A 14,545-nucleotide genomic window follows, 5' to 3' on the forward strand; every position below is an offset into this window, starting at 1 on the left:
CTTTGTCAATGGACGAAGCCAGAAATGAGTGATGGGGTGGAGCCTGTGACTATTAAGCAGTTCTGGGACAGAGCTTCATCGCTTTCGATATGCTCTGGCATAGCAAATTTTGAAGGGGGCCCTGGTAGATCAGAGCATGGGACCTGAGATGGTGATGGTGCAAATAACTGAACCAGAGGCGATAAAGGGCAGGTAGAATCCTGATGGCTGACACAACTCCCCACAACCTCTCCAATCAGTTTGAACTGATATTGGCAACAGTATTTTCATTTGGGGAGATTCTGCCATGCAAAGATCACTGGATCGGAGTAAATGCCTTGTGGAATGTGCATTGCCACTGCTGCCTATTTTACACCAGCCAAATTAAAGGTCCATATAAAATTAGTAAAATTGGCAGCTTACTCGAAATAACCATTTATCTCATCTTCGGTAGCCAGTTTTTGCATCCAGTCTTTGTCTTTGATTATATCAGTTTCAAGTAGTCGAGGTATGGCACGAAACACGGACAAGTATTAGCATGGGTGACATCTTTGCTTCAGAAAAGCCCTGTCAACAAGGCAAGTCTCCCTGTTGCGTTGCTAATTCACCCAAATTTGTTTCAGCCTCAAAAACAAAGATTTGCAGGTTCGCCTACTGGGGTTAGCTAATTATTTTATTTGCATTTTCTTAATGTGGTAATTCAGCCATTAATATTTTAAAAGTGTTGCAATTAATTAGCTAGCTGATGGATGCCAAGGAGCATTGCAAGAGCAAGCAGAGATAAACAGGAGGGGGAATTCAGAGCTGTCTCTGGAACACCTCCCTTTCCTGGTTGGGGATCGCAGCCCTGGCGTGACCCCCACCCCTCCACCCACCCCGTCAGATAAAGGTCCTCAGCCTGCATGATACTGATGGAGCAGAATATTTTACAGTTCTAGGTGAGAGGGCAGCAAGGCCAATGCTTCTGTACCTCCTATGGCTCTTGCAGTTCGCTGGCCACTTGGGGAGGGCTGTGCTCCCGTAGCTTTCTCCCACCCATCATTTCCCCCCGAAATGCCTCACAAAGCAGATTTAAGTGAGCTGCTGAGAAGCATGCAGAATGTCCAGATAATTAAAAATAATTTTTTTGGGGATGCACAGGAGTGCCTTTTACATAAAATTTTATAGACGGAGAGTTTGCAGGGGTGACTCACTGCAAATCCATATAAGAGCTTCACATAATGGGAGTTCTACTGCATTTATGTGGTGATAAACGTGCTTTGGCAGTTGTCCAGTTACTCTGGGTTTTTTATTATAATGGTCAAGAAAGGGAAGAGAGGATTCTGTTTGCTACTAGAACTGTTCTCGTGTGTCAATCAGCTTTTGATCAATGCAAGCTGCCCTAAGAATCTTCCCTCAATTATTCATATTAAGCTATATGCTCGCTCTCTCTCTCTCTCTCTGTATGTGTTTATGTGTTGTATTTAAATAAACAAATAAAATAAGTGTGTCAGGTCAACCTAGTTCTGTACCAAGGAAAGCTCATCTTTAACATTTAAATATTATGCAGATTCAGCATTTTAACATACTTTCCCTTAGTTTGCACGATTTATTCCGCTCTGATTCTTGGTGGGGAGGGACCATGAGTATGCACTGCACTGAAGCAACATCCATTGCTTCTCTCCCTCATCTCAGCTGTTGGAAATCCAATAGGCTTTGAGTGGAGTGTTTCAGTTAGGTAATTTTAGACTCTGAACTTAATGATCTGTAGGGCAGTGTGTGTGTGTGTCTGTGTGTGTGTGAGCTGGTTAGACAGTAACGTGTATTAGTTCACATTCTTCGAAACGTGGTAGGCCGTCCCCACTCCATTTGGGGGGGGGGCTCTCCTGCTGCCCCATTGTAACCACTGATGGTACTGGACATGGCTCACGCAAACGAACCTTTCTAGACAAAACAATGAGAAAGCATTTTTACAAAAGAATGCTGAGGTTTTGTGGCCAATACCAATATCTGCAGGTTTGCCTGAATGGACATTTTTTGTTTTCTGCTTGTTTTGTTTTTACCAAGTGTGACTGTATCTTATCTCTTAGCTTAAAGTTTTGGTTAATAGCCCTGCTGTCCTGATGGGTGGTTATTGCTCTCAGATTCTGTTGATGGGGGAAAGTTTTTATTTTTGTTCTCTGAAAGTGGCCCAGTGATCTTTGGGTAAGAAAGCAAGATCTTGCACATACCTCCGCTCTCCTATTGAGATCTCCTCTTACTACCCTTATCCTCATTCATCACGTTATGTTTCCCACAGGCTAGCATTAACTGTGATGATATTTAACTTGGGCTTGAAAGCCAGCTTCCAATCTCAGTCTCAAACTGTGGTTCAGCCAAAAGCAGATACAGTGGTACCTCAGGTTACAGATGCTTCAGGTTACAGACTCCGCTAACCCAGAAATAGTATCTCGGGTTAAGAACTTTGCTTCAGGATGAGAACACAAATCACGCAACGGCGACAGTGGGAAACCCCATTAGCCAAAGTGATACCTAAGGTTAAGAACAGTTTCAGGTTAAGAACGGACCTCCAGAACGAATTAAGTTCTTAACCTGAGGTACCACGGTACTTTCCTGCCAACCTAGCAGTTCGAAGGCACGTCAAAGGGCAAGTAGATAAATAGGTACCGCTTTGGCGGGAAGGTAAACGGTTTTTCCGTGCGCTGCTCTGGTTCGCCAGAAGCAGCTTAGTCATGCTGGCCACATGACCTGGAAGCTGTACGCCGGCTCCCTCGGCCAATAAAGTGAGATGAGCGCCGCAACCCCAGAGTCAGTCACGACTGGACCTAATGGTCAGGGGTCCCTTTACCTTTACTTTACCACTGTACTAGTATTGTTGTCAATGATGCAACACTTTTGATTAAAGTAAATGAGAGAGTGTCTAAATCAGAGATGGGATAGTGAGGTGGGAGAGAGAGAATAAAGGCAGATTGCCTTAGTGTAGTTTTACAGCTATGGAGTGAAAACGGGAGAAGCAAAGCTTAGGATGAGTTCACACATGCCTGCTTATCATAGCACATGTCTGACACCCTAGCATCAACAGTGATGACTTGCACTTCCAAAACAGCCATCGTAGACCAAACACTTTGGAGCTTTCGTGACACTTGATCTCAACCCCCACATCATAATTCTGAGTGGAGACAGCTCATCCATTCATCGGTGCATTATCAAGTGATAAGTCATTTACTGTTGGGACACCAGTGTGACGTACATGTCTGTGAAGAAGAGCTTGAAAGGCTGGCGAGATAAAGTAAGGGAGTCAATGAAGGAAACTGCTGAGTCTAGTAAGGTGCTAAAGGAGAGGACAGAAGCAAAGATTGCAGCAAACCACATCACACTGTAAGTTAGCATGAGATGACACCTGGCTGAGAAGAGTTGGTGGTGTGCCCAAATGCAACATGATAAAGGAGGAATCCTTCAGTGAAAGGCTGGGCATGGAAAGGGTTCATTACCTAGTAGCATCTTCAGCCTCCTTTCAGGTCTTTGCCTCTTCGTTTGTGACCAGCTAGTCCACCATCAATGATAGATTAATTCTTTGTGATTCACCCTTCCACTGAAACCTTGCTGACAAAGCATAATAAAGGAAGACAGTGGTGCTAGTCCCTTTGGTGATTATTCAGGAAATTATGTTCTGGTGTTCTAAAAGCTTTGTCTTCCTCAGTTATGTGGGTTGTTATATGGGACAGCTCCATTAATTTGCAAGCTCACCTGTCAATGAAACTTTCTATTGCATCTAATTTCTTTTGTGCCGCCAGGGCCAAATGGGTACTATAGGTAGGATACCCACAGCTAGACCTGAATGGTGTGCAGCTAGGATCCCTTCAGTCCCTCAGTCTTCAGTGTGAGCTGTAAACAGTGGAGAAGCCAAAGGCAAAAGGCCAGATTCCCATTGTTTATATAAGTCCTGGCCAATCTGGAGGCTTTGTACTGACTGCCAATCACAGGGGTCAATGTTGCTCAGCTGTATTCCTATTTAGAGAGGGGTTTGAGGCCTGACTACACAAGCATACACATAGGCATCCACCCCATCAAAACCTTTCGCCACCATAATCGTTGGCACTAGATCCAGAGGCTGCCAGTTCTAGCCCTGTTGTCCCTGACACATGCTTGCATTGCTTAAAGGATCTGTTTTCATATATGAAAATACATTCTATAAGGCTGGGACGTTTTAAACACTTGGTCTTTCTTTGGTTTAAATAAATGAATAGTGTTATTATACTAAAATAACTGTTCTGTTGTTGTTAAAGCTTTCCTCCATGTGTGTCTATTTTGTTAGCTGTTCAGTGACTGCTTCAGTTGATTGCTGCATCAAAAATTAACATATTGTGAAGGGTGTGGCGTCAGCAGCTGACTTACAGTACAGGCCGTTTCTCAAAATAGTCCCAGCAGTGCAATAGTGACACACAATTTATGTCACAGGATTCAGCAGTAATAATAACTGTGGCCTATTCATTTACATTTTGGGCAGTCTTCTTCCATTCACTCTTCTCTCTCTGTTTTTCACTTTCCTTCCCAACCCTTTCCTTCCTTTTAATTACCTTTTGCTTTTTAATATTTTCGTTTCTTGGCTTGCTTTCGGTTTAACAAGCCAACAAGATGTACGTGTTTGTCTCTGTGTGTAACTGTACATTTTATCCATCAGTTTAACTGCAAGTGTATTTCTCGCTTTGATGTATAAATTTGTGCTAACTCGACTGCCTTGGGAGAGATTTAGATTTGTGGTAGGATACGTCACACGAAGCTGGAACTGGAGGACTGATAAAGTTGATGCACAAGTTTGGAATCTTAAACACCGACAGCCAATTCAGTCTCTTTAGATTGAGGCGCTCACACAGTCCCCTTCCACAAACGTCTTTCTGTATAATGTCTCGTAATTAGAACAGGAAATCATTGAGTAACTGTGCGATGAATAAGAGTACTTAGGCTGAAAGGAAAATTACCTTCTGAGAAATTATATTCACCATTTCCCCCTCTTCTCTTGGTTCACATTACAATGTTGGCAATGATAGTAACAGATGCAAGTATTCTTATCTGCACAGTATTGTTCTTCTGATTTTGCCCTTCCCCCTCAACAAGAAAAAACAGAATATAGGAAGCGCCTAATTAGGAAACAGAATTCTGTGGCACAGCAGAATAGCAACAACACAGAAACGTCAATATAATTATCAATATATCTAAAGGCTGGCGCTATGTCAAGTGTATAAAGTTCTTGTTTTGCCTTGGCTCCGTTGCTAGGAGCACTATTTTTTATTTTATTTTTAAGAAGAGAGCTCAAAGAGAGAAATATCTGATGTAATAAAGTATCAGAAGGTACCACTCTGGAAATGGTTTCAAGAGTGGCTCCTGTTCATGTGACGGGCTTCCAAATCGGATGCTTTGTAGTCCTACCTGGAGATGCCAGGGACTGAATTTGGGGTGTGCTTCTACCACAATGGCCTTTCCTTACTTTAACACTCTTGGTTCCCATCCTCTGTATAGACAGGGAATAATGAATATAATCAATAAACAGCTTTTTTCTATCATCTGGTTAGTTCTTGATAGTGTATATTATTTTCTACAGAAATACAATGCAAAAGAGAGAGAGATTTGTTACATTTCCAAGTTTGTAGCTGGAAAAGGAGAATATAGGTTGGGAGTTTTTTCTTTAAAAAATGTCTAATACATATTTGGAATCTGTTCAGCAAATAAAGGAGAGATCTTTACATGTTTGTTTCTATTGGCATCGGAATGCATTTGCACTAATACGATTAAAAGAACGAAAGGGCAGAATACTTGGCAGATTTTTGTAGCTGGGGTAATTAGGTGCAGGAAGGAACATGCATATTTTTTCCACCCAGCTCTATAAAATCCTGGTGTGAAGATTGTTTTGTGTGTATTTAAAAAAAAAATAAAAGGGGGGCGAGCTTACTGAAGTTAAAAGCAGATTATGGCGGTTAGCAATAATCATTATGGTGTGATGTTTCCGAACACAAACAAAGCAAGCTACTTTTATGTATTTCCTTGTTCAGTCTATGAGGAGGTTTTGATCTGTGAACAGATTTTGATCAGGAATTCATACTGTTGTGTGTGTCCCGTCCTCCTCCAAACTTTTGTGAATTGTTCTGGGCTGCTTTGAAGGTCATCATGCGGTTTAGTGGAAAAAGTGCTGGACTTTCACCCGAGTTCAGATCTTGCCTCTAGAGAGGGCCAATTTCAACACTCATTTTAGCTCTAATAGGTCATTCAACTGAATCACGCTTAAGCAACCATATGAGAGGGAGAGTGTTGCCAGGTCCAACCCCCTCTGAGGCATCATCTTTCTCAAGTTCACAGCCCTCTGCAACTTTGGGGGCAAAGATCCAAAGTGGAAGGCCTCTTTCACTTGTGCAGGTTCCCCACATGATTTAGAATCCCACACAGTTGAGGTTCTTCATGGCATGTAAACTACTGGAAGGTGATGTGCTGGAGTGGGTGGGTCTTGGCAGCATCCTCTCACTGCCCCAGCATGTTTATACACAATTTAATTTAATGCCCAAATTGGTTTGTAGACATGGTCATATCTGTAATGAAACCAGGAGATGTTTACTTGGGCATTCATTGCTTATTACCTGTCAATTCATCCAGATTTACAGGCAACCCATCACAAACAATGGCCCATTTTTCAACTTTCCCATCTCATGGACTGTAAGGACAGGGACAGTCAAAGGCACTTTGGTTCCTGAAGGCGGGCAGAGAGAGATCTAAATATCATCTTCTTTTCACTATTTAGCATGGTCAATGCCTGTTCAGTTCGGTGTATGTTTTTTATCCCATGGATCAGATCTGTCTCTCATTCTACCATCCTTCATGACAATCTACTATCTGAGGCAGCTTCCATGTCTCACCTCATGGTAGGGTTGCCTCCCTTCTGGACACATAGTGAATAACTGTGGACTATTGCTTCATTCTAAGACCCTCCAAATTACCAGGCCCAGCTGGAGGTTCTACATGGAATTTGGGGGAGGAGAGATAATACTGCCTCTGTATGCTTGCATCCCAGGGAAGAAATTGTGGTGAACATGACTCAGCAATACTTAGGCAGTGTTGTTTCAGGTTTTATTCTCTTCCTTGTGTTTTGCCCTGCTGAGCCACAGAAGGAGAAAAGGAAATTCAAGCAAGGGCGCTGGCTTAGTCCCATGTTGGACTGATTTGCACTAGGCACTTAAATATAGGGATCTTCCCACTTTGAAATGGATGTAAAGCTCAAATTGTAGCAGGATTTTTTTGGGGGAGGGGTATACAGCCTCTTTTCTTGGGTCAGACCCTTGGCTACTTTTATTTGGAACTTTTATTTGATGGTGGAACTTGTAGTAGAGGCCTCTCCTACTTTTTCACCTGTAATCCAAGCAGTGAATATTTGGCTCAAGAGACGTAGATTGTGCCCAAGGTAATAATTTGATCTTCACCTTTAGGGAAGCATGGTCTCTACAGCTGAAATCAAAATTTAAAAATACTACTACTACTACTATTAAAATACACTTTCTTTATTATTATTATAAAATCTCCAGCAGCTCCTTATGCCAGATGGCAGGCTGCTTTGGAAACTGAGGATACTTTCAAGAGTAGTTTATGATATGGCACAGGGGTTTGCTATCCCAAGGAGTGAAGAAAGTACTGTACCGTAAATCATCCTTCCTGGATATGCCTGCAGTTTAGCTCTTTCTGGATCCTAACTCTTTTTTTAAAAAAAAGGTTATATTGTTGTGACGTGGGGTTTGTGATTTCAGCTCTCTTGACATAATATGCTGGAGACAGTTCTCTAGTAACACTTCTTTATTAAAGCAAACAAGACTGAGACTTGAGGAGGGGAGAGCTACATTTATAGGGACAGGGAACAAGCTAGAAAGGATACATTTTGGAGGGAACAATCTCAGGCAATCACAGTCCTGCCTTTTGGAGGAAACCAATAAGACAGAGGATCCAAATACAGCAGCTTAAATGAACCAATAGTAGCTGTACCCTCTGGGACCAAAAGGCAGTTACTTTACCCTAATGCAATACAGACAATAATAATACAGATATAAAATCCTTTGACTCAATACACAACAATATTGATTTGAAAAAGTCTGCCTTATTGGTGAGACTATTCTGTGCTCTCTCCCTTGACAGTGAACATGAAATTCAACACAAATCTTCACTGCAGTAACTCCTCTCCCCTCTGAATGAAAACTGTATAAATTGATCAGTGCCTCCGTAGTCTCTGTTAAGAATGAGAGGCCAGGACCTTGCTTTGCAGTTTTGCTTGTTGTCTAGAAATCGGTTCTGAAGTTGAGATAAATTGGTTAACTGTATATACGTACGAATGAATGAATGAAAGACTGACCCTGAAAGAGGTTATTAAAACGAACAGTTACGATGTAAACACAAGATTAGGAGACATTTCAGCCTTAAGTCCTGGAGGTATTTCCTTCTAGGTGTGTGTCTTGTGTTCTACCGTGTGCAGGTGACGTGGTGGAAGCTGACACGATATTGGACGTGCCTCTTCAGCAAGGACTTAATTTTTCAGTCATGCACCTTAACAAGAAAGTGATAATCATGATTTAAATTCTAGCTTATACCAGCAGCAAATTATTTCCAATTGTTTCATCTTGACAGAGTGCACTAATAATATATCACTGCAGTTAGCTGACATTTGGAATATGTTGAAAGATTCCAAATGTCCCCCTCCCTGCCCCTGGATTGTGCATTATTCTCTCTCTCTCTCTCTCTCTCTCTCTCTCTCTCTCTCACACACACACACACACACACACACATTTGGCAGAAATAGGTCTTTGATTTCTTCTCTCACAGAGGTGTGGCTGAAAGAAAATCTTTGTTCCAAGAACCTTTTATTTGCTTTCCTTAAACAAATGGTGCAGTTTACCCCTTTCTTTGTCCTTCCTTAGAATGATCTGTTGAACCTTTTGTGAATAAAGGAAGGAGGGAAAATACCATACAAAGCATTTATTTGGACACAGTTATTGCCTGGTTAGGCTTGGCATTCAGCGATGGGCCTTCTCCCCCCCCCCCGCCATTTTGTTTCTGTACCTCTGAATCGTGTTAAAAGTAACAACAACAAAAAGCAACATCGATCAGCCTTGCAAACAAATTTAATTTTAGTGACTGCGTTGCTTTAAAATGTCATTAAAATGCCACAAAAATAGCGAGGAGCACTTTATACAGTCACTTTACCATGTGCTTTACTGGAAACTCGTGGTTTGTAGCAAAGGTTCATATGAGACATTTATATGTACCTTGACAAATAACACATAACTGACCACATCCTGGCCCATAAGGAAAGTGTCATTTCTCATCTCCAGGCTGAAGACAGCAGTACCTGTATGAGCACACTGTGTTGTACTAACCAGGCCTGTAATCTGCGCCTCTAGCAGCCCACACTAAAGCTTAAATGATCTGAGGAGCAGCCTTGCGCCAGTCATCTAACGCTTGGTGCACTTAGCCTAGGTTTCTGGCTGGCAGTGGTTCTCCAAAGTTTGAAACTGTAGTCCAGGGGTAAGCAAACTAAGGCCCAGGGGCTGGATCCAGCCCAGTCACCTTCTAAATCTGGCCCATGGATGGTCGGAATCAGCGTGTTTTTACATGAGTAGAATGTGTCCTTTTATTTAAAATGCATCTCTGGGTTATTTGTGGAGCCTGCCTGGTGCTTTTACATGAGTAGAATGTGTGCTTTTATTTAAAATGCATCTCTGGGTTATTTGTGGGGCATAGGAATTCATTCATTATTATTTTTTTCCAAAATACAATCCAGCCCCCCACAAGGTCTTAGGGACAGTGGTCTGTCCCTCTGCTGAAAAAGGTTGCTGACTCCTGCTGTAGTCTTTCCTAGCCCTGCTACACAAGATAATTTTAACTAGAGGTTCCAGGGATAGGATGTGGGATCTTCTACTTCAAAGCACTTGCTTTGCCATTGAGATACGAGCAGTGTGGGCTTGCATGCTGGGTGCCCAAGATTGCAGTGGCATAGCGTGGGGGGCAGGGGGGCCGGCCACACCGGGCACAACATCTGGAGGTTAGGGTTAGGGGGCGCAAATCCACGGGTTAAGGGGCGCAAATCCACGGGTTAGGGGGTGCAAATTACTTGCCTTGCCCCGGGTGCTGACAACCCACGCTACGCCACTGCAAGATTGGTTTCCCTGCTCAACTCTGGAGCTCATTGGGTGGCCTTGGACAGGTTACTCCTTCTCTCTGAGTTAAGTTAAACTTGTGGTAGGGTTGTTTTTGAGGAGACCACTCCTCAATTTGAACTCGCTTGGACAAAAGGCAGAATGAAAATGTACAGCAGACCCTTCGCTTAAGAGAACAAATTTGATTGCAGGGACTGTCTAGAGTTGTCATGTTTGGCGGGGGCTAGGATTAAGAGAGAAAGTGCTATGACTACAGTTCTGTAGCCTTGCAGGCTCAAGTAAGTAAACACTAGATTAAACTGCGATCGCCAGATTTTGCTTCCCCACAACAAATTTCACAGATTTCACTGTGCCTGCCTTTCAGGTCCGCTGTCAAAATATATGACCTGAACTTGCAGATCACGGAATTGTTTTGGTTTCCTCTGTGCGCTCTGTGGGAGGATAAAAGGCACAGTACTTAGAAAAGTGATTCCTTTGCAGAGAATAGGTCTAAAAGTGGCATTCTTGCAATTTGTAATATGTGTGCACCAGGTTGGTTTATGTATGCGGCTCAGGTATGGCATTGGAGATTTGAACGGCATACAGGTTTTTGTTCCCCTGTGTCAGATCACACCAGTGAATTGCTTATAGCTTGAAGCCCTGTTTTTGTTGCTGGGGTGGCTCTATGGGACTTTGACACAGCCCCCTAGGGATTTTAATGTTATAGAGACTTTTGTTAGACGTCTGAGATTCCCAGCTTGTATTTCAAAAAATTGTATTTATTTCAAGCTCGAAAGTTTGAAAACATTTTGGCAAAAGAGTTAAATAAGAAAGGAGAAGAAGAAAACTTGTCATTTCCCCCAACTCTCATGATTTCTGTTCACAGATTGAGAAATTCTTTTTAGGGCTGATTAGAGATTACTCATATCAGAGGGTTCCGGTTTCAGACTAGGAATTTTGCAGAAGTACAATGGGCCTGTCACTTTGTGCTTGGCATTGATCTTGGTATGATAATGGATAGTGATCTCATAATCAGTCAGATTTGTTTTATTGTTTAAGACAAAAGATCATAGTAATCTGAATACATGTGAATCATATAAATATGTGAGAATCATACTGTAATGACACCACCTATGTCAAGTGAAGAACAAAACTACGGCCTAGTTCTGGGGGGGGGGGAGGAATTCAGTTTTATCTGTATTTTAATGAGATACTATCTAATTTGCACTTCTCGAACCAATATGTGAAGCGAAACACAATTACCTTTCAAAATGCATACTTCCCTGAATTTTGCAATGCAGGTCTCAAACCAATCTGAACTAAATGCATGTATCAGAAGATAGTGTTTATAAGATGCATACACTGGTGAAAATAACATACAAAAATGATTTATATTGGTTGAAAATAGCTTGCAGAAATGTGTGTGCTAGTTAGCCCTGCATAAGAATGCGTATCGTGGGAGAAGTTCGCACTAAACTGCTGGGGAATTTTCATTAATATAGCGCAAATTGCTCCAGGAACATGGGGACTGAATTTAAGATTGTAAAGATGAGAAACTGAAATCCAGGCACTAAGGGAACACATGCTCAGATGCCTGCCAATCAGGGACAGGGACGTGGTCTCACACCAGAGTTCCCAAGTGGAATTCCAAGACCATGTACGCGCCAGTGTAGAGTAGTGGTTAAAGTGTCAGACATGAAACTGAGAGGCCAGGGTTCCAGTCCACACTTAGCCATGAAGCTCACTGGGTGGCCCTGGGCCTCTTGCTGTCTCTCAGCCTAACCTACCTCACAGAATTGTTGTGAGGATAAAACAGAGAGTGGACACTGCCTTGGGCTCCTTGGAGGAAAGGCAGCACATAACTGTAAAAAAATAAAAGCTAAATTTCATATTTTTACTTTGAGATCCAGTCACATGGACTAGAAACTTGTGTTACTGTAAAATGAGGAACCACGTTCTCTGGGTTTTGTGCAATATCTTGGATTTTGCATTAGAGACTGCATTCTTTGTTGTACGATTCCTACACTCCCTGATACTTTGCACCCTCCAGACCTGGCTGCGCTGTTTCTGATGGGAGAAATATGTGACTTGGAAAATGCTAAGGTCTGCTTTGGCACGTGATTAACAGCCTGATCCTTTAAAAAAGAAGAAAAATGTTATTTCAGGACATGTGTGCTTATTTCATACGCGTCCTACTTGTGACAGTAGACTGTTTAACATGTTTGGTCCATGCAAGTTGATGTGCAATGAAACCTCTGTAGATGCATCTGATATAATTTAAATTATTGCAGGAGGCTGATAGGTTGCAAATTGGAGGCAGAGGGAGGGGATTGAATATGAGGAGGTAGCATTGCTCCACATCCTACATCTGTTTCATCTCCTACATCCCAAAATCAATGCAAAGGGTTTGGAAGGGGAATCTGACTTGCCTCCAGATACCTGTTTTATGTTAAAGGTAACATGACAGCTGGGACAATAAATAACAGTGGTTTCAATATTTTTTCTTGCAGGTGAGGATGATGAAGATTCAAATGTGCTGATCCTCAGCTACCCACAATACTGTCGCTATCGTTCCATGCTGAAGCGCATTCAGGGCAAACCGTCCTCCATCCTAACAGACCAGTTTGTATTAGCCCTTGGGGGCATTGCCGTAATCAGCAAAAACCCACAAATCCTCTACTGTCGAGATACCTTTGATCACCCAACTCTTATTGAAAATGACTGCATATGCGATGAGTTTGGTAAGTAGCTTTGCCTCTTGTACTTCTTGCAAGTTAAAACCACTTTGCTGACATTTTGCCTTCCTTTTTCCAAGTAAAAGGCAGTAATAATGGATAAACCTTTCAAAAATAACAAAAGATGCATATACGTATTTGAATTGCTGAGCATCAGCAATATTCCACCTCCACTCAGAGACTATTTGTAGTCTTTATATTTTAAGGCTGCTGCTTATTACAAGCATTTTGAGAAAACAATGTGTTGCTTAGTTGTCCAATGTGAATTTAAAGAGGTGTTTGGTTGCATGCAATGCAAACCTTCAAGTTGTTTGATGCTGTTTGTTCTTAAACTTGTTTTGTGTTGAGGGGCCATTGTTCTGATTTACTTATTCTTTCTGGCATGGCATATTTTCTTATTCAGAAGCCTCCATGTAGAAAGGGACTTAAAATTCTTGAATGTGTGTCAGTGCATGTGTTCTTTATACACCCTACATAGCTCTAGTAATTGATGCATTGTAATTTTTATAATTGTTTACCTGTATTATGAAAATCAAGATTCATTAGCCATAGTGCTGAGTGGATAAAAACTACAGCTCAGGGCAAACCAGTATAGCTTACAGCATTTTGCAGAGGAAGAACTTTGAGATATGAAATCCATAAATCTTTGTAATATAGATCATTTTGGGGAGTGGGGGAGTGCGGAGGAAGCCTTTTGCAAATAATGAAATTGTTTTCAGGAAATATCTGAGAGGAAAAGATATGCCCCGTCTTTTGTTTCCTGCTGTCCTTCTGCTGGTTTTCATTTATTTGCATTAATTCCATGGGTTTATTTAACAAGATTTATATGTGGCCTCCCCTATGCGCTCAAGGTGACTGTTGATAAAAATGTCAAATCTCAAAATTCACCCCTTGCACTCTTAACACGGTCAGAAATGTCCTGAACAATTGTAAAAGCAAGGTTCAGGCAGAGAAATGGGTTTTCTTTAAGAAATCCCAATGATCACACCCCTCACTGGCTCTATTCCATGTCCTCAAGTGCCTTTGCCTTGCTGGAATGTGTCACTGAACTGTGGTAATGCCTCTTGCTTCCACGGATAGAGGATGGAGAGATGGGGGGGTGTACCCTACTGTACAAAGGTAAGTACAGTTGCTCTACCCACTTGCTACCTCTGGCCCCACCCACCATTGACATGCAGCTCATGTAAGGTTGCCCACAAAGCAATGTACACCTTGGGTTTAAATAGCTACCATCCCCCTGCACTGAGGCATCTGGGATGGAATATAAAAATCTGGCTTTTACCACCTATCCTGTTTAAGGCAATTAAGTCTGATTGATTGTGGTGAAATTTATTTCTGAGAAACTGTAGCCACAGATCTGTGAGACACGACTCTGCTTTTGCTATACAAAGTTGCTTGTATGCCTAAATGCTATGTCTGTCTGTCTGTCTGTCTGTCTGTCTGTCTGTCCATCAATCCATCTCTCTCTCTCTCTCTCTCTCTCTCTCTCTCTCTCTCTCTCTCTCTGCACACATAATACCCATAGTGCATGAGATAGACAAAGATGTTCAGGTAACAACAAAAGGAAAGCAGACCACAGCATATACACACCCATCCAGAATTAATGGTCATAATTATCATAAGCTGTACTTATAACAAAGGGATCACAGTCACGGCTCCCACATCTGATTATCACCATTAATAATATTACTA

The 14,545-nt window shown here is 42.0% G+C and overlaps 1 protein-coding gene across 4 annotated transcripts in view; it reads left to right on the top strand.

Moving 5' to 3' along the window:
- The window catches only part of ARID5B (AT-rich interaction domain 5B), a 178,514-nt gene that overhangs the window by 72,109 nt on the left and 91,860 nt on the right, over window positions 1-14,545 (top strand). For all 4 annotated transcript variants that reach the window (XM_083740267.1, XM_083740266.1, XM_083740268.1 and 1 more), the window contains one exon: window positions 12,629-12,859. In XM_083740267.1, the coding sequence (XP_083596393.1) occupies window positions 12,629-12,859 (231 nt within the window). The remainder of the gene's footprint in view (window positions 1-12,628; window positions 12,860-14,545) is intronic.

This window comes from Podarcis gaigeae, assembly GCF_964106915.1.
Source record: "Podarcis gaigeae genome assembly, chromosome: 5".
Classification (NCBI taxonomy): domain Eukaryota; kingdom Metazoa; phylum Chordata; class Lepidosauria; order Squamata; family Lacertidae; genus Podarcis; species Podarcis gaigeae.